Here is a 21,869-nt window from a genome sequence, read left to right on the forward strand (position 1 = left end):
ATGAGTTACTTGACCTACTACAATCGAACAATTTAGTTAGATAAATAATATTTCTATATCATAATAATTAGTTAATAATAAATTTAAATTTTTAGACGCTGTTTTATTGATAATGAAAATAAAGAATATTAGATGTAAATTTAATATTACCTACTATTGACTAGGTATTGTATAAAATAAAAACAATTATTTATTTAAATATTATACTACACATACTAACCTACTCTCAATAATCAGTTTTAAATAATTTAACAATTTTTCATAAAAAATATAAATAATAATAATAATAATAAAGTATAAGAATATGCAGGGGAACATTGATGAGTCGATATTCAAGGGAAATTAAATTTATTCGACTTATTAAGGTCTGGATTAGTAATGACTGATAACCAGATAAGTGAGACTTAACTGTATATTAAATATACTATGTTGTAATTTTTATTTTTTGCAAATTCTTCCTATCAGAAATTGATGTCTACTATTGGTTCCTGTACTGACAGAGAAACTACTAATATAATTGAAAAAAATTTCACTAAGGTTTTTTTAAAAGATATTATAAATAATGGTAATGTGGCTTCTACTGCAAGGCGATACAATAAAGAAGTTAAAAAGTTTGCTACTACGCTTTACTTTTATTCCCCAAAAGCATATAACTATGTTAGGTATATATCCTCAATAACTGAAATAATTATATATTTGAATTACAGAAATTGTAATTTTTAAAAAGAAATTTTAACTCATAGGACTTCAGTTGCTTTGCCTAATCCAAGTGCTATAAGGAAGTGGGTATCAAATATAAATGCTGAAACTGGTATTTTACAAGATGTCTTGTTAGAAATAGGTAAATTTCCAAAAGAAGATAAATTTTGTTGTTTGGTATTAGACTCTATGACTATTAAAAAATCAGTTCAATGGGATAATGTTAGTCATATGTATGTATCACTAGAAAACATTATTTATAGTTGAATGTATTATAACTAGATATAAATTTATAAATTAAATTTTTTTAAGGTTTGTTGGTTATTGTGACTATGGTAATAGTTTGGCAGTTGAAGACTGTGAAAAGGAGTCAACAGAGGTTTTAGTTTTTATGTTGTCTAGCTTAAAACAAAAGTGGAAATGGCCAATTGGGTATTGGTTTGTAGATAAAATTAAATCGAATGTACAAGCTCAATTAATTAGGATTGCTATTGCACAATGTGATAAATTTGGGATTAATGTTGTAGTAACCAGTGATAGTTACTGCACGCTTCTTTTACGACGAATGCACGTTCCGTCGTAGGTTGGAGAGATGAGGTATATAAGTTAACAATAGATTAATAAGATAATTGATACGTTTATTAACTTGTTAAAACAATAAATGAAAAGGCTTTCGTTAGCGTAAGCACAAGTACTTAACTACCGGAGAGCAAGTGACAACACTGACTAAGTCTAACTGACTCTTAACTAACTCTAATTAAATCTATGATGAGGACTCATATTTATATGGAACATGCCGCGATGGAGAATCGGATGATCTACGTCTATGAAGTGGCGTGATGTGTTTAATCCAATCAGGAAACGGCATTAGTGGTCCGACTCGGTGGCGTGATATAGTTATAGGCCACTGGACTTTGGAACTACGTTTTTATACTAAAAACGTCGGTTTACTACAATGTGGTGACGGTTACTTGTGATGGAGCATATGCTAATTCTTCAACTTTTAAAACTCTAGGATGTGATCTAGACCAACCTTTTGATTTTATCAAGTCAGATTTTTCGATAAATTCAACTAAAGCTAATGTTTATTTCACACCTGACGCATGTCATAATGTGAAATTAGCTAGGAATGCTTTGGGAACGCTAGGAGTATTTAAAGATTCAATCAACAATCTTATTGAATGGAGATATATACATAAATTATTTGAACTGCAAAACAACATTGGATTTAAATTGGCAAACAAGATAAACACTTCACATATTAATTGGAAAAACAACAGTATGAAGGTAAAATTAGCAGTTCAAACACTTGTTCTGTCGCAGACTCTCTACAATTTTTATCCAAGACCTCAAAAGATTTTGAAAATTGTGATGCAACAATAAGATTCATTAGGGTTGTAGATGAGATTTTTGATTTCTTAAATTCCAGAAACCCATATGCAAAAGGCTTTAAACAACCAATTAATAGACAAAATATTCAATTTCTTAGAAACAAAAATGAAAAATAATATTGACTATTTGTATTCATTGAAGACAGCTACTGGGCAAGATCTATGGAAAAGTAAAAGAAAAACATTTTAATAGGCTTTGCTGCATCCATCAAATCTACTATAGCTATAGCGAAGGATTTGTTAATAAATCAAAATTTTAAATTTATTCTGACATACAAATTACGCCAAGATGCAATAGAACTTTTTTTTGGATTTATGAGAGGTCGATTTGGTCATAATAATAACCCTACCTGCTTGCAATTCAAACATGCTCTAAAAAGTACTCTATTGCACAATTTAATAAGACTTAGCTCAGGAAACTGTACACTGATGTCACCTCATGAAGATTCTCTTTTTTCAATTAAATGGAAATATAAAGCACCAGAACAAAATTTAGAAAATGAACTTGATATTTCTTTATTAGCAGAAAAGTACAATAAATTAGATATTAATAGCATCACTATTGAAAATATATTATATTTCATAAGTGGATATATTGTTAAAAAACTAATCCCAACTTTGAAATGCGATGGTTGTATTGAAGCCGTTACAGATCCGTTCGTTGAAAATGATCACGTTTATCAAAATAATACCACACCAAAATATTATACAATCATGAAAAACAGAGGCGGTTTGAAGTATGCTTCTGATGGAGTATATAAAATAGTTAAATTGACAGAAACATTATTTAAAACCATTATGGTGGATAAAAAACAAATGTTTATTAAAAATATGGATTTAAAAATTATGATAAATGTCCAAAACTCATTAGCTACAGACAAAACGCTATTTCCAGAGTGTGATAACCTAACCTAACAGATTTATTGGCAAGACCTCACAAAATCGATATCATAAACAAAGTAACCAGAACCTACCTTAATGTGAGATTATATTCTTACAGTAAAATAATAACATCCTCGATTATGAAAACTGCTAGTAAACGACAAAAACTCAGTAAAACCATTTTATTTTACAATATGTTAAAATTGTTATTGGTATTTATATGGAAAATTTGTTTAAATGAGAAAAATAACGTGCAATAAAAATTTGTTTTTTGTTTTGTCATTTCTTATTTGTTCAGTTGTAGAAGTTGTTCTATCTTCTATATTTATTTATCATTGTCCTTATCAAATAAATCTAAAGCCGTGATAAAGCCCATAGGCCTCGAATTAAATGGCTGCCGTCTGCTTCAACTCAACACATTAGCAGTATGCAGCAGTTAGCAATCTAGTTTATTATACATATCTGTGTTTTCAACAAACTGATTTCCTTTTGATAATAATACAAAAACACATTTCGGATTCCATCTTGAGTGTTCAATCCATGGATTATCTTCTTTTTCCCAATGATGCAATATAAGACCGCAGCAAAAACATACAACAATATTTTTTTCCCTGAATATATAAAACCGCTTTCAGCTAATGAGTATTTATCTTGAGATGAAGTCAATGGAAATAAATTGAATGTTTTCAATCTTGATATAAATGTAGTAAATTCTGGATATGTAGGATATGCATTGTTTCGTACTAACGAAACAAGTGAACAAAAACTGTTGTTAATTTGTTGAAAGTTTATTTAAAGTTTAATAAAGTTTAAGTTATAAAAAAAAATAAAAAACTTAACTGAATTAAACTTGATAAAAAATAACAGAATCTGATTGAACGATGATTGAATATTAACTGAACTGTCTGAACTGGAATGAATTAAATAAAACGACTTTTATCTATAATTTATTAAAATGAAATTACAGTAACCTGAATGTTTAACTTACAAGGGAAATAAATAGTGTTGAAGTGTGTATACACTGTTTAAACTTTATTTGTAACAGGGGAAAAAATAATTGGTTTAAGGGGGGAAACTATACCTTAAATTTTAAAAATCTCCGCAGTCAAAAGTGCGCAGAACATACAAATGTATACTACTCCCGTCCATAGCCCCTAGGCAATTTGGAGAATTCCAATTTTCCTCAAAACGTTGAGAAATATTTCTCCATTCTTCTGATTTCGGGGGGAAACTACAAATAAAATAAATCGGTAAGTGGAAGTCATTTTTTGGTTACTAAGTAGTAAACGCTTATAAAAAAATAGTGTGCCTATGTATTTTTGATATTTTTAACTGCTTTTGTAACAATATATTTGGAGCCTTGTATTAATTTCCTAGCTTTTTGACCAAATAAATAAAATTTGATTGACATTTATAGAAAATAAAAAACACATATATTTATATTACATATTATTGAAGTATTACCTGCACATATTGTTATTTATTTATTAAAAAAACCTTGCTACCATTTTAAATAGTCGCATTTTTTTTGCAGGGAGAAACAAATATCAGTAACCAATAATTCACCAGACCGTGATACAGAAAATATAAATACATCGATTTTCATTACAAATACACCAGTATCAATATTACATCAAACTCAATTTATTCGCCAAAGACCACACAGAAATATATTGGATCAATCCGCGTTAACAAATGAAGTTTTGCTTAGTGTAAAAGACCATTTCAAGCGGCCCCAAATAAAAGACGACCATTTTGATCTATTTGGCAAAAACGTTGCTACAAAGTTATGTGATTTATCTAATTCTCAAAGAGTCTTGGCCGAAAAATTCATCAATGACATTCTATTTGAAGTTGAAATAAATAATTTAACTATTTCACACAAGTTGGTGCTAACCAATAAAACCGAGGACCATATAGTTATGATTCAGCTTCTCCATCAACAAGTCATTCCACTGACAGCAATAAAAGTTATCAAATATAATATAATTATCCACAAACACGGATTCAGATGCAGTTCAACCATAAATCGTTTATTCCATTTACGAGGGTGGTTCAAATATGATCGAGACAAATGCTGTAACACGTTTATTTATTATCGAAAAAATTTACAAAAAATCACATTTTTTCTAGGTAATTCCCCTCAATATTTATACATTTTTTCCACCTTTCCGGAAGTTTTTTGATGCCGGTATCGAAAAATTCCTTGGGCAACTCGAACAGCCATGTGCGCACGAACCCCAATACCCCAATAACTTTTGACCTCCGAGAGCCTCTTTCAGTGGTCCAAACATATGGTATTCGCAGGGCGGTAAATCCGGACTGTAGGGGGGTGTTCCAGTACCTTCCACCCCAATTTCGATATTGTATCGAGCGTGAGACGCGCGGTATGAGGGCGCGCGTTATCCTGGAGGAGAATCGCACTTCGTGCTGGAATGCTCCTCCGTTTCGACCGATAAGCGGGTTTCACGTGTGTTTTCAGAAGGTTAGAGTAGTATACAGCATAATGGTAAGTTGAGTGCGCAGGAAATCGACGTACAGTACGCCCTGCCTGTTGTTAGGTTAACCTATGTTGTCTGGTGTGACGCTGGTTCGCGGTCGACGATCATGTGGCTCATTCTCAACGGTTTTGCGGCCATCCTTGAATGCTTTGGTCCATTTAAACACGGCAGCCCTACTCAGGCACTCACAACCGAACTGCTTTTGCAAACGCACAAAAATATCCGTGTTTTTAATGTCTTCTCCCACTAAAAAACGAATGATAATACGTTGCGCAACGGCAGTCGGCACTTGACGTTCACTCAGGGTCGTAGCACACGCGTGAAACACGTAATCCGACGAAAACAATGCCACACTGTTCGTAAGAAACCCAGCTATCACATAATCAAGCCACGACCGTCGAAACATACATGCGCGCCATTTACAGCGTTTGTCTCGATCATATTTGAACCACCCTCGTATTCAGTATTCGCCTCAAATTAAAAGATCATCAGAGAACTCTCGAAACACACTTGCATCTTATATTTCCAATTTTACTAACGATAATAATAATACTTGAGTTTTAATGGCAATTTTCATAATTTAAATTATCTACTATGTAGTGATACAAAAGTAATATATTTTTTATTTGTTATTAATCATTATCTATTATTTTGTACCAAAAAAAGAATACAGTTTTTTTATTTTTAATGCTTTTTTTATGACACAATGTAATAATATACATGGTATAACTCATTGTTTTATTTAAAAATAATGAATTTAATATATGATAATATGATATGATATGTTTGTAAATTGTTAATATTATTTTCATAACGAAAAATCTTCTTACATTTAAATAATCTTTGTGTAATACTTTATACACTGCTTCACACGTTTCAAGTATAATATACCCAAGAGCTTGTGGTGATATAATAGTTGAAAATTTAAGGTCTTCGTAACTTCTTCCCGTAGCTAAAAATCTGAGCGTTGCTGTCAACCTTTCATGTGGGGAAATAGATTTCTCATAACTGTATCTTTTTTTTTTAATGAATGGTGTCACTAATGAAAAAGTTGGAAGTACGTTTCTTCATCCATTCGCAAGTAATTATGCCAGTCTTTTGGAAACAACTTGAATTCGGTCAACAGATTAATGTGAGAATATTCGTTTCTTTTTTGTAACCAATTTTTACACCTTAGTCTACGTTTACGTTTTTTAATTTTATTATTTTTTATGGCTATCAAAAAGCATAAAACGGCAAGTGCGTCTTCGTTGGTAGCCATGTCTATTAAAACTGCCGGAACGTGCTGACATCAATCCGGCAGTTGTCTCCAGTGGCTTGTGCAGGAATAACTGACAGGCCGACCGGACCGTGTGTGGCTACCTTAATAGTAATAACAATGATGATGATAAGCGCACGGAAGTGAGTTATCATTTAGCACTCGGTAATAAATATTGCTACAACTCAGCCATACCTGCCATTAAGTGGACCCCTCTTGACATAATAATAAACTCTGTGGTTGAAAGTCAAAACATGATGCTAGCTCTACACTCTCGCCGAGGCGAAGCGAGGCAGCGGAAGCACGAGAGTATAGTCGTTTCACTCGCCTCGTCACGTCTCTTCTCGCCTCGCCTCGTGCGCGCTGCGTTCGGTGTCGGTATTTTGGTCACGAGTCAAAGGACACGAGACACGAGGCGAGGAGTACCAACTACCCTATCGTATAGTCTCGCGCGCACGCCTTGCAACCACGTGCTTTTCATAATCTAGCTTGCAACTCGTAAGCTAGTCGTCAGTGTAATTAATTGTTATTTTTTTTTTTATTTGAATAATATATTATTTAAAAATGTACGACTGGACGAACGAATTGTCAATTAAATTTATGGAAATTTATCAATCTCAACCCATTTTATGGGACCCAAAGTACCGGGGTCATCAAGATAAAGCTAAAACAAACGATGCCTGGAATAAAATCAGTAAAGAATTAAATATACCGATTGAAGAGCTGAAAAATAAAAAAAAATCAATCATGGCAACATTTCGCGGACATTTAAAAAAAAAAAGGCGTCCATCAGATCAGGAGCTGGCCTAAATGAGGTGTATCAGCCAATATGGTTTTTAATTTTTATTCAACCAGCTCGATAGTTTTTTAGGGACTATTAATGATTGTAATGCTACGACTAATACTGAACAGGTACATACATTGTATTAATAAATGAGGGGTGACATTCCAAAGTGTATTATTGCCAATTTTTTACATTTTTCAGGTAATACGATTTTTTATTGTGAATTATTATTAAACAATAGGAAAATAAATAGGCAAGTTTTGGAGCGAATTTGATGATATTTCATTGAAGTTAGAAATGTTTTATTTTTTTTAACCGTTTGGTTGTTGTAATCACTATATATAAATATAAATCACAATAAAATACTTTAGAATGTAGCCACTGAAATACAAATTAATTTTAACCTACCAAAACCACCAACTAGATTCACTTTCCCATCGAACAAGATTCTAAAGTTGAAAATAATAGCATTATTTTGAATAGTTGTCGTATACAGTGTATACTGTACAGTGTACACAGACACAAAAAATAAAAAAACAATACACATCATTGTAAAATCAATATCTAATAATGAATACAATAATTAATAAACATTATTTTTAATTTAATATTTATTTTATTACATAATATGTTGCAATTTACGTACGACTTAAAATGAAACTTGATAACTTCAAAAAGAGATAAAAAATAGTTTTTATTAAAATTAATTAAAATTATTTTGAAGTCAGAGTCTATTCTGTTGACTGACCATGGTACTGCCTGTTATTAAACAAATATGATGTGAATTCTTCTCTTATCTGGTTCGCGTTCATTGATGATCTTCGAGGTGTTTGATTTAAAGGCCTTAATGCACTATTTCCAACAACTTCGTTTCTCCGCGAACCTGGTTGAGTTATAGAACCGAAATTATCGCATGAATCAATCGTTCTCGGATGAATATATATTGATGCTGAAGTTTCGCTCCTTTTCAAAAAATTATGCAACAGTATACATGTCATGGTAATAATTTATACTTTTTCTAGGGCTAATGAAATTGGTTTTTTAAATACTCTCTATCTTGCCGTTAATATTCCAAACACATTTTCTACCACAACTCGGAAACTTGATAATGTTTGGTTGAAAATATGTTTTGGTGATCCGGATGTATGTTTTCCAGGATATGGTTTCATTAGGTTCGTATCAAGAGCAAATGCTCCATCCCCTAAAAAAACGTATGGAGTGTCTTTATTTGAACCAGAAAGGGGTGATTGCATTGGTAAATTGAGGCTATCTGAACTCATTTTTTGCCATAACGATGAATTTCTTAGTACACTAATTTGCCCTTGACTTCCAATGTCTGCATACATGAAACGATAGTCACTACTGACCAATGCCATCAAAACAATACTAAAGGAGTTTTTATAATTATAATGATCGGATCCAGTATGGGTTGGGCTTTGTATAACGATATGCTTCCCATCTATCGCTCCAATGCAATGGGGAAATTTTGTTCTGAATCCATTTTCTATCGCTAACCACTCTTCAGGAGAAGACGGCAACTGAAAACCAAAATTAACTGAGTTTTGTGGTTCAAAATTTTTCACTAATTGTTTAAGCTGTTTATAGGCATTTGAAATATTTTATTTTTTTAATAAATTATTTTTGTCTTAGTCAAAAAGTTTCGTTAATTGAGGTGTTTCTATGCAAAACCTGTTATTTCCAAAAACCTATTTTTTTTTCGGAATAGTGAATTTATTTTAATTTTAATTTTAGGATAATAATTCAGGAGTTAACCATGAGACAGACGAAGATGAAAATAATGATAGTAACGAAATAACCTTATCAAACACCTTCAACCATGAAACAATTAGAGAAAAACAAACCATAAGAGAAAACCAAACTCCGTCTAAACCTCGACGACGAGGTACTTCTATCGAGTTAGAGGATGCTGGAAAACAGATGAAACAGGTATTTTGTACATTGGAAAATTGTATCAATAATAGAAAAGAGGAGGACGAATATGATTATTATGCAAAGATACTAGCAACAAAAATACGTAGGCTACCAGAAAACGAACGTGAAGTATTCATGTATGAAGTTGATGGACTGTATATTAATTGCTTATGTCGTTTAAACAATCAATCATCAACTTTACGATCTACAACATCAATATTTGGAACCAATATTCAAAGCCGACCACTACCTTCACGCTCCATAACACCAATACTTGGAACAAATATTCAAAGCCGGCCATCATCTTCACTCGCTTCTTATTCTGAACCTGAAATTATAATTTTAAGTTCTCCGCAAAGTGCTGAGTACTCAATTTCCAATCCTTCTTCACCTGCAGTTATACAACATAAAACATATTCCGATCCACTATCCATCCCTATTCATATACCAGATATAAATCAACCAGCTATGACTAACTCAAACATAATAAGTCAAGCATATTACACTGCTCAAGAAGATCAGGAATATTGGTTTAAAGTTGTTTTGTTTTTTTTTTAAGATATGTTAATATGTTTTTTTAATTGTATATACAAGATTGTATTGTTTTTTAATAAGATATGGTTTTTTGTTTTTTTAATTATATACAGGATGATTTTTTTATCAAACAACACTCATTATTTCAAAAAGTATGGATTTTTTTTCATTTTTTTTGTTTTCAAATTTTTAGATACATGATTTTCTACAACTGTATAAAATTTTAATTTTTTCGCTCTTATATTTAATAGTAAAATAATTATCAACTTTTGATTTTCAAATGGCAACCTATATTTATAATTGCATAAATTATTAATTAATAAAGCCATTTTTTTCATGAATTTTCACGTTAAAATTTTTAACTTTCATTGATCCGTCGGCGAGTTATAGCTGCTCAAAGTTGGTTGGTTTTAGAAAGTTTTTAGGTGTTATACATCAGTACTAATTAGTCAGAATTGGGATTTTTATTTGTTAAGTCCAGTAGCTATAATAGTAATGAATTCGATATCAACGATCCATGGTATAGCGGAGAGTGGTGATAATATTAAATTTGTACCTGTTATTACCTAGCTGTTTTATTGTCAATTGTCATATAATTATAATATTAATTGGACTAATATTACTACTATAAATACTATTATTCGCTTATTGCTTTCGATTACCGACTCCGACGATGATGCATAATACGTCATTCTAATAATAGATACCGATTAGTGATTATGAAAAGCCAAAAGTTAAGAATACCCGTGTATTCTGTAACTCCACCCCACCTATAACATTAAATTATTTAAATTTATGAAGCAAAATAATAACCTTGCGTTCTGTATAATCACAAAACAATAATTTCAATACTATAGACCAGGGATGGCAAATAGGTGGCACGCGGGAGATTTTCGATGGCACTCGAAAAACTTTCATTTGTCCATATATATTCATATTAATAATATATATTTCACAACGACGTATTGTTATCTTACAGTTTTTTATTTAATAGTATTTATTACAGAACTACGTCGGCTCAGATATCTTATCTTTATTATTATAAAATATAATTTATATGTTGTAATATAGTAGGACAGTAGATTACTAGAAGTGTGTGGACAAGTTAATATTACTCGTATATAGGTAATCAGTTCTCGTTCTTGTATTGAGAGAATACACCGTGTGCGAATTTTACGTTATTATATTAATTTTTATTTAAAATGTCACATGCAAAAAAACAAAAATTACAAGATGTTCGAAATTTTTTACCATCATGGACAATTGAATATGGCTTTATTAAATATGGAGATAAAAGTCGATGCGGTCTGTGCTCTGAAATTATTGTATCTCGGACATCTTCTATCAAACGACATTTTCAGAGTTAAAAAAAAGTTAATTTCAGAGTTAAATATTACTGAAAGGAAAGAAGTTATTTCTCAACGCTTGAAGGTAATTGAAAACCAATCTAATTTGTTATGTAAATTCGTAAAAACTTCTAATAATGTCACTGAAGCAAGTTTTGAAATTTTTCATTTAATTGCCAAACACTCAAAACCATTTTGTGAGGGCGAGTTTTTAAAAACGGTCATGTTAAAAGCTGCTCCTAGTTTATTCCAAGATTTTAATAATAAAGATAAGATAATTCAGATAATTCAAGAATTACAACTAAGTAGAAATACTGTTAAAGAAAGAATTTTAAAAATGACCGTCAATATTTCTGATCAACTTCAGTCTGATATTAATAGTTGTGATTTCTTCTCGATTTGTTTGGACGAAACAACAGATATAAAGTCGTCTGCTAGATTAGCAAATTTTTGCACGTTTTTCAAACGGGAATGAAATGCGTGAGGAACTTTTAAAATTAGCTTATATACTTGAAAGAACAAGAGGTACAGATGTTTGTGATATTGTTGTCAATGAATTAAAAAAACTCAACATAAATTTAAAAAAAATTATTTCTGTTACGACGGATGGAGCACCCAATATGACTGGAGCATCAATAGGTTTTGTTAAGTTATTTGAAAAGCATGTTGGACATCCAATAATTGGATTTCACTGCATCATACACCATCAAATGTTGTGTTCCAAAGTCGGCACAAGTGATTTAAAAGAATTGTCAGAACAAGTTAATAAAATTATTAATTTTATAGTTGCTCGTGATATGCATAAAAGACAATTTAAAAAAAATTTAAATGATGTTAACTGTGAATATGATTGTTCGCGCCAATATGGCAAACTTATATTATATTCTTATTAATATACATGTAGAATGCTATCATGCATTACTGCAGTGCGGTCGGCGGCATCAGCTTCCGTGTACGACTGCCCAGTGTGTGTGTAATCACTGCGCTATCTATTTTATTTGTATTTCTATTCTATATTCTTTCTAAGTTTGGTTGTCGCCTTGTACTAGTTTTCTTATTTTTATATTCATTTACAGGCGAAACTGTTTCCATGGTTTAAAATGTTATGTCAACTTCTCTATTTAAGCTCGTTTTACTCTTGCTGTTGTTTTTCTGCCTTTCGCCGAGCAACTCGTTCCTTTCTTGCCGCTGCTGCAATCGACCAAGAACTTTCCTAAGTACAATGATTTGGAAAAATTCTTGTCTAGCCGTGTGTCTGCGTATGAGGTTGGTCAAGCAGGCAACCAGTCAACTCATTTTATACCGCCATCCAATAGTACACAGTCATCCAATAATACTCGTCCATCTCAAAAAAGAGTACTGTTTGCAAATCAAACTGGCCGCATTCCTTTTCAAGAAAGACAATGAATGGTGTGCCCTGATAAGCACCGACTATCAGTTTGTGAAAGTTTCAATAAAATGTCCTTGCCTGAACGTCAAGAGGTAGTGTTCAAAAACAAGTTATGCTTCAATTGTTTGTATCCCGGTCATCAAATTCGTCAATGTCGCGGTGGCAATTGCAACAACTGTGGGAAACGACACAATACCAAACTGCACAGTGACGCTTCACTCAACCCATCTGAACCAATGAATACTCAGTCATCGTCAACACCAGAGACTCAGTCTATAGTAACCTTTGTTGAACTAGGTACTATTAACATTACTGTACCTAAGCAAATATTATAGCTTGCTAGTGCATTGATTAATAAAAATAGAAATTTAGGTATTGTAAAATAAAATAAGTAAACATTCTAGTATAAATCAAATAAATAATTTAAAAAAAAATCTTTTGGGATCTAAAATCTATGAATAATTATTATACATAGATTGCTACTAAGTATTTGTTTTTATGATGCATGATGAATTTCAATATAAAGTATTAAAAGAACATATAATGTATTTTAATTTTAAATTGTATTGTTTTACATTGTGAGATGCCAAATACTGACTTTAGATATTTTGTAAAGGCAGATACAGACTAGAGAAATGGGGGGGAGGCAAAGATATTTATTAAGTTAAATAATAAAAAAAAAAAATGTTGTTTAATAGCAGTTATTACTTTGCCCCCTAAATCCCTAAGCTTGTATCTGCCTTTTGGTAACTGATGGTGTTGTAGCCTATTTATTGTTAAATATTAGAAATAGTTTATATTAAAGTAATAAATTAAAAGATTAAAATTTTTTTAGTAAGTAATTACATACCTGCATATAATACATTTTTGATGCACAAATAAGTTCATATTCTACAATAATTGGATCTAGGACATTTTGGCGTGGCCGTTTTGGTGTAAATGTCTCAGGTTATTTATAGTATAAAATAAAAATAAATAAAATTATTTGTTATTATTTATTCGATTTAAAAAAATTCAGTTGATTAAAAAATTTTAAAAAAATTAAAAAAAATACAAAAAACATTATTATTGTAAAGAAATATTATGTGCTACACCTCTTAAATATGTTAAAATGTCTCGTGAATCTGCTTCTTGAACTATTTTTAATAGACGTTTGTCTGTGTCCATATATTTTTTGAGCTTTTTAGGGGGACTCCTTCCTGATTCCAATTGAAATAAATATGTATCTCTTCCAGCTTGAATATTTTTTAAGCAAGTGATAAATGACCATAATGTAGGATGAACCGTTCCCATTTCAACGTTTATTCTACGGTTGGCAGCCTCTGCATGATTATTTGTTCTGTGTATACTATTTAGTATTCGTTCGTATAAATTCCAAATTGATGGAGGAAATCTAGCAGGTCTCCGTCCACGTCCATTTCGATTTAATCTTCCGATATAATTATCTTCAAACCATTTAAGCAAGGGCTGAAGTTTTTTTGGTAAATATGCATCTAATGCGTCGATTGCTATGTCAATATTGTTGATGCAAACAAATGCAATTGCAATTATCATTTTGACATGAATAGAAAAATCTGCATCGTTATTATATTTTGATATAAGATGCAATTCGCCAATTTTTTTTTGAAATTTTTTGTGAGATGAAAAAAACAACCATAAATAATAATATTTGGGAAATGTTTTTTCACTGAATTTAAAACAGCTAATTCAAAGTCTAATGAAATTGATGTAGGATTTAACCCAGGACATAAATTTATTAACATTTGAAAAAGTTTTTCATACGTTTTTGTATATTTATCAGGCAGTAATGCATATATAATAGGGTGTACACCATTTAAATATTCGGCAAGTATGACACACACTTGAGTAAATAGTGGGGGTGAAATTTTACAGTCCCATCTCCTAACCATGTCTTAGAGTTTCGTAGAATATCCAAATATCGACGTCTTCAAAAAATTAAAATTCTTTCTGACCCAGGTCCATATCAGCTAATAAAAATTGTTCTTCATGCCCTTCAGAAGGTGAATACATTTTATACACTTCAGGTATTTCTAAAGTTATAAGATCCTTCGGTGCTTCAGGTACGGCTTGTATATTGTTTCGTTTTCTTCGTACTTGTATTTTTAATGCATAATTAGATTGAATTGCTCCCTAAAAAAAATTATAAAATAATAATTTATAGGGACCATAATTTAATCTATAATAATATTATGATGTTAAAGGCGAAATAAAGCGAAATAGAGTAAAAATAATATTAATATTACGACTTATTTAATTAATAATTTAAAGTTACAACCTGATCTACCGTATTCGATAATAAATCAATATTAATATTGATATTTATAATATATATTATGTTAGTAGTATATATATACGGGATGTCTCAAGAAGATCTGACAAATGAAATAACTTTTGTTCTAATTGCAACGTGCTCTGATACTTATATTTAATATAATATATAAATTATTACATACTGTAGCCAACAATAACCATAACACTAGGGGCATAACAAACATCCTTATAATTATGCTAAGGGTGGGCAGCCAAGCAAAGCAATGATCGAGTCTAGACAGCAATAATCGAGTGTAGACAACCATCAAGTCGGGACCTAAAAAGAGCAGTTGTAATTGGAAAGTATCAAGTATCATCACACGTGTGCTTTCCACCCGCTAGAAAATAATGTCTATATGGTTGTTATCTGGCGACATGTGTGGATGCGTAATTGTCACCCGGTAGAATATTATAGACGACGCACACTGTCGCGCGGATAACGCAGAGGCGTGGGAAGAAGCGGATGTAGGTGACGCTGACCATCAGGGACCTGAAGGTACCGCGGGAGTCCCTGGATGATATATAAGGGGGCCCAGATTAGGCACATTTTAGACGTGATCCATCAGAGTTAGAGCGAGCACCTTCACGTCACTCAGTTCAATATTTATGTCTCCTGGACTTAGAATATTTTTCACAAGTTTAATTTGTTTAATTATTTGGACTTAGAATAATTTTCAATAAAAAAAAAACACTTGGAAATATTTTGAGAGTCTTCATTTTTTACAAACAAACCATTCGATACTACATTATTCTACTGCTTGCACGTGGCACGTTACATAATCAATATTTTTAAAAAAAAATTTACAGTAAAACAATAAAAAAATTGTTAGATTTTAACATGCACCTATTTAAAAATTAAATTTTTTGAAATTATGTTTCTTACATAAACTAGATCGTAGTTTACCTAATGAGAATATTGATATTTAAATGATTGTAAAAAATCAGCCACTGGACTTAAAAAAATGTTTTTACCATCTAAATTCTTTTTTTAATTAGATTCACAAATTGGCTAATAATTACACCTACTTTAGCTGCTTCTGATAATCCGGCCAGACATTCATTTATGGCATTTGATGTGGATTCCGTGGTTTCAGCTGCACGTCGTTTCATATGGTTAACTGCTATATTTCCTTCGATTTTTGGTGCTTCAGAATCATGAGTATGTTCATTTATTGATTTTATTATTTCAATATCGTCTACTGTTGTGTGTACCCGAGCTTTGCATTCATTTCTGTTTCGGCAACGCCAAAAACGACGTTCTCCATCACTACTTAATGCATCAAATAAATACATATAACCATTGTTCACTAAAACATCTCGTTCTTTCGTGGATTCAATTAATCTTGACATTATAAATAAATATTAATTAATTTAATAATTTAATAAAACTCACTACTTGTATAAAAGATTTGAATGTATATAAAAAGTAAAAACTCACTATTTGTGTGAAATATTTATTCTATATCTAGCTAGGAATATTAAAGGACAACAAATAATAAACTTATCGCACGGCAGACAAGAAACGAAAACGGGTATAAATCATTCAAAACGTAGATAATCTATCTAATCGATAGTATACGTTTTGACTGGTCAACTGGTTAATTTTAACTTTAGTTAAAAACCCATAGGGCACAAGTACAACATAGTAATATAAACTTATCATTAAATTCCAACAATACTTATACAATAAATACTATCAAAAAATAAAAATATACTTACAATGGTAAATTAGTTAATAAGAGACGCCAAAACAGCTTCACGTCAAAATAGCTACATGCCAAAACGGCCACGCCAAAATGTCCCATTCCCACAATCATTTTTTCATAAAATCCAGGCCCTTCATGAATTTCTAGTTGATATTAATATTATTAGGGCCACTTTTAAATTTTACTATTGTTTTAGGTCTGGGCAGGGACGTATTTAAAATTTCAGCGCCTTAGGGCACATAAAAAATTCCGCCCCATTTTTTTTGTTGACAAAGAGTGAGGAGAGGAGGTTTAAAAGGTCTATTATAATTTATAATATACATATACATATGAAAATTAATAATTTATATTAAATATTTATGTTCTAAATAAACTTTAGGATGAGATATCAAAATAAACTTTAAAAATTAAACACATTTATTAGTAATAATTATATTATAATACAAGGTTAAGTATAACAAGTAATCATAATATATGTATAACATTATTTGTTTAAAACAATATTAAAAAACTTAAATAAGACAATTAGTATAGTTAGATATTTTTTCTTCTTGCTTGTTTCTTAGCAAACGTTTTTATGATTTCACTAAAATCTAATTTACAAGTTATTGATGATTCAATAGCAAGCACTGCCAAGCTGTTAAGTCTATCAGATGACATGGTAGATCGTAGATAATTCTTGATACGTTTTAAAACTGAAAATGATCTTTCGGTTGAACAATTTGAGACTGGTGTGCATAAAAACATATGTAATGCAATATTAATGTATGGAAAAGTAGTAACTAGATCAAATTTTTTTAAAAATAAACTCATTTGAAGTAAAGTTGTTGGTGGATCATCCAATGTCTTCAATAAACTTTGAAAATGAATACATTCATTATCAAATGGTTCATCCAGATCTTGATTATAAATTGTACGTAACATTTTAGCAGATTTTCTTATTTCAGATGGACTGTATTCTTTTAACTTCAAAATAAATAAGTATTTTGAAATTAAATTATCATAGGCCTCTTTTCTTTTTAATAGTTCATTTAACAAATTATCACAGATGGGATAAAAAGTAATTATTTTAAAGTATTGATAGCCACAAAATACAGTATCTGGTTCATTTGATTCGTCAATTTGATTTTTTCTTTTTCGGTTTTTTGTTTCAAACTGAGGAACATTTTCTTCAAATTTGTCTTGAGCCAATTTTTCATAAGTATTGAACATTGTTCGTAATGTTTTAATATATTCAATAAGTGTATTATATAATTTAACAACAGAACTGAGATCTAGTTGAACAGATTGCAATTTTTTACTAACATTATTAAATGTTTGAAGAATATCACACCATAATGATGTCATAAATGCAGTTTCTAATTTATTCATATTCCGTAACAATCCACTGGCTTCACTACGTGTAAGTGGTTTTTCACTATCAGAATCTACTAGCTCCTGCAATTCATTTGTTACAGCTATCCAATTTTTATTAAGACTCTGGCATGCATCATTTCTAGCAGACCATCTAGTTACTGAAAGTCCTTTTAGAGTTGACTCAGCATGTTTATTTAGTATTATCCAGCGATGTGTAGATGATGAAAAAAAAACATATAAATTTTGAACAAATAAAAAATAATTATTTGCTACACTACAACAGCTGGCTGCACATGATCCAATAAGGTTTAAGGAATGGGCAGAACATGGAACAAAATCAGCAAGTGGTGCTACTGATTTAATTCGAGCCTGAACCCCTGAGTAAGCACCGGACATATTTGCAGCATTATCATAAGATTGCCCTCTAAGAAATTTAATATCAATATTATGCTTATTAAATGTAGAAAAAATAGTTTCTGCTATTGATTCAGCTTTGTGTCCAATATTTTCTATGAATCCCAAAAAACGTTCAACAGGTTCTCCACTGCTATTTACATATCTTACGACAAATGACAACTGGTCAATATTTGATATATCAGGTGTTGAATCAATGCTAATTGAATAATATGTTGAAGATTTTAATTCTTCTACTATGGTACTTATTACTTTCTCAGCCATACTTTTAATAAATTGTTCATAAGTAAAAAAGGACATATAGGATGTATTTCCTTTACCAGGATTTCCGTATTTCAATATATGTTTTGATAAAAAGGGGTCATATTCAGCAATAAGTTTCATAGCCATTATAAAATTACCATTATTTTTACCAGAAGATTCAAAACTATCATCTCCACCCCTGAATGATAGTCCATGACTAGATAATGATTTAACAACAGAGCATACTCTACTGAGCACATTGATCCAATAATCAGTCTCAGTTTGAAGTTTATATGTAAGTTGTAAGTCTATTCTTCCAAAATCTGATGAACGATGTTTCATTTTAAATGTACAAGTTTTATGCATGGTTGAATTTTCATGATTATTAATTTTATTTGGATGTTTCCAGTCTGAAAATCCCTTACGTGAAAAATTGGAAGTATTTTCAAACAAATAACATGGGATGCAGTATATTTTACCAGTACTAACTGAGTAACACAAATAGTCTCTTTGATATGTTTTACCATTAATTAATGTTGTTTTAAATAAATCTTTGCTTAGGTACCTGTTGTGAGATCTAAATTGTCCTTGACGTATATACTGGTATTTTGTTTTAGATTGTGAAAAATTGCCATCTAAGTTCTGATTAAATCCATTTCTACAGATAAAATCTCTGGTCTCCTCGTTTAATGTCCACAACGCAGGGTCAGAACTAAACACAAATTTCAAAAATAATGATTATAATTATTATTTGAATCCTAAAATTCTAAATAAAATTGATATTTTTATTAAAAAATATTATTATTAATATTAGATACAATTCTTAACTTAATTACGTACCCTGGCAAATCTGAAGAACTGGGTGCTTTTAAAATATTTACTTCATTGTTAATCTGAGTTTCTAAACTGAAATTAGTATCTTGCTCTTCTTTAATGATTGAACATTTAACTGCAGATTGGTTAGTAAGTGTTAAATTTACACTTTTTGCAGAATCATTAAATTCATTGCTTAAACAAAATAATTAATAAACATTATTTTCTCCATTCTTAATAAACATGACTTTAACATAGAAAAAATAATTTGAACAGTATACATTATTAAACAATATTACAAGGTAAAATATCTATAAAATGTATTACTTGTCATTATCTATTATTTCACTAACAGCAGTATGGACAGTTTCTACTTGTTGTACCCCTAAAAACAAGGTAGATATTATTATTAATTGATGTTATATTTTCAACTAAATTTTATTATTAAGTACTATTCTTATAAGTTATGTTTGAATTGTACAACATAAAAAAATATTAAAACTTAAGAAGTTTGTTTTCTAGAATACCTATCTACCTTAAAATGTTCTTTAAAGAAAAATGCCTACAAATAAAATAAATGTATTTCTTATATTTGTTCAATGAAAACAATTTTTTAGCAGTAGAAATATACAAATCAATTTAAATACTACTTATCCAAAATTAAACTTACTTTGAAACATGACATCAAGTTTCATATTATTTTTTATACTTTTTTCCGCATTTTCTTTTTTAATTTTACCCAATTTTCGGTAAGCACAGCCGCTAAGCTTTCTACTCATAATCTCAATCTAAAAGAAGTTTATATTATAATCACAGTTAAAACTTAAAAGATTAGTATTAAAAACTAGGGTAAGTAATTAAAAAGCTTTATGTCATTTTAGGTATCAATATTATTACCACTCACTGAATAATTATGATTTAATAACGAATAACAAATTTGTTTAACACTAAAACACTTTTATTTTCAGCAAAAATTGTTCACATTAAATTATCATTATTATTCATACGGCAATATATAATTATAATATAATAATATTAATAATATTATAAATAATATATAATTAAAAATTACTTCAAATAATTATTAATTAATTACTTACCTATTGAGTATTTTTTTGAATAAAATAGAACGGACAGAAAGACACACTATAATATTATATAAAATTTAACATTTATTCGACGACTGTCATACGTTAAATGTTGATAAATGATAATTCAATAACTTTAGATTAATAATCAAATAAGTATTACATAAAACCACAGAACTATTATTATTCTGTGGTAAAACTGTAAAAGTAAAATAAAGGAATACAATATTATTAAATGATATTGTGCTTTTCAATAGCGCTAGCTGCGACTCTGCGAGCTATTCTGCGTACGTCGCGCGTCGTTATCAGTTATCCACGGAATTATTCGTATAAAAATAGATTTGAGAGAATTTCCTAAAATAAACTTTGGAGAAATCTCCACAAAATCGTCAAAACTACAATACATAAGAAAAAAATATTTTATAAAATTTTAAAATTATAACCACGTTGGCTTCACACATTAAAAAAGTTCATACAGTAAATTTAAGCTCAGTTTACCGCCCCCAAAATTTTACCAGGAGGGGCAATGGCCCACCCTGCCCCCCCCCCATAAATACGGGCCAGGGTCTGGGGTTTTTTGAGAATTGTTTCTAATTTCTTGAATATGTTGCGTGCCAGTATCAGATTTGAATCCAGATGGTTAATTTGAATTAAAGTTAAACTTAATAATGAAATATGTCTTTATTGCATATAAATAAAATACATGTAACAAACAAAATAAGTGGCTGAGTGACGTGAAAGTGCTCAGTTGTTGATAGCTTTGGTACATCTGCCGTTGCTGGTCTTCGGGCTCCCTTATATATTGTGGTGCGTCTCTTGTTTACGTCGTGTGGTCGCCTTCTGGGTGAAACCAGGTGTCCTTGTAGTTGTTGTTGCAAATTCGGACACGAATTTGAGAATGTGCAATAACATCTCAAATGTATCATTAGTGCACTATAATTATTGGTCTACTACTATTACTATCCCGACACGTGTCATGGTCATAGTAGCATCCGCATTACCCTTGACACGAGGCATGGTCATACTAACTTAGCCTTGATATCTTGTAGATATCTTACAGATATCTCATAGACCATAACAAATACATAAATAACTAGTCATATTTTGCATAACTGCATAACGAAAATTTTGGTTTAACTGTATGATCAAGTTAGAAATACATTTTCCATAGACCTGGACTTTAAAATGATGGTAAAATTTT

The 21,869-nt window shown here is 30.5% G+C and overlaps 1 protein-coding gene and 2 pseudogenes across 1 annotated transcript; 1 reads left to right on the top strand and 2 right to left on the bottom strand.

Moving 5' to 3' along the window:
• Positions 1-7,295: 7,295 nt before the first annotated feature.
• LOC126551667 (uncharacterized) lies at positions 7,296-10,005 on the top strand (annotated as a pseudogene).
• Positions 10,006-13,782: 3,777 nt separating this feature from the next.
• Positions 13,783-16,158, bottom strand: LOC126551669 (uncharacterized; annotated as a pseudogene).
• Positions 16,159-17,148: 990 nt separating this feature from the next.
• On the bottom strand, positions 17,149-21,209 carry LOC114122469 (zinc finger MYM-type protein 1-like). The gene is made up of 5 exons (XM_027985140.2): positions 20,681-21,209; positions 20,251-20,368; positions 19,908-19,965; positions 19,608-19,775; positions 17,149-19,479 (listed from the first exon to the last, which is right to left on the bottom strand). Exons 2-5 carry the CDS (start codon positions 20,357-20,359, stop codon positions 17,289-17,291), a joined length of 2,526 nt encoding a protein of 841 aa, XP_027840941.2. The 5' UTR covers positions 20,360-20,368; positions 20,681-21,209; the 3' UTR covers positions 17,149-17,288.
• Between the last annotated feature and the right edge of the window lie 660 nt (positions 21,210-21,869).

The sequence above is a fragment of the Aphis gossypii genome, chromosome X (assembly GCF_020184175.1).
Source record: "Aphis gossypii isolate Hap1 chromosome X, ASM2018417v2, whole genome shotgun sequence".
NCBI classification, from domain to species: domain Eukaryota; kingdom Metazoa; phylum Arthropoda; class Insecta; order Hemiptera; family Aphididae; genus Aphis; species Aphis gossypii.

Bases quoted from the DNA above. Each gene is read 5' to 3' on its own strand.
- LOC114122469 (XM_027985140.2), bottom strand. From the start codon at position 20,359: ATGAGTAGAAAGCTTAGCGGCTGTGCTTACCGAAAATTGGGTAAAATT. The intron at 19,966-20,250 runs GTAAGTTTAATT...CCTTGTTTTTAG, and splicing joins ACTTGATGTCATGTTTCAAA to GGGTACAACAAGTAGAAACT. The intron at 19,480-19,607 runs GTACGTAATTAA...ATTTGTGTTTAG, and splicing joins AGTTCTTCAGATTTGCCAGG to TTCTGACCCTGCGTTGTGGA.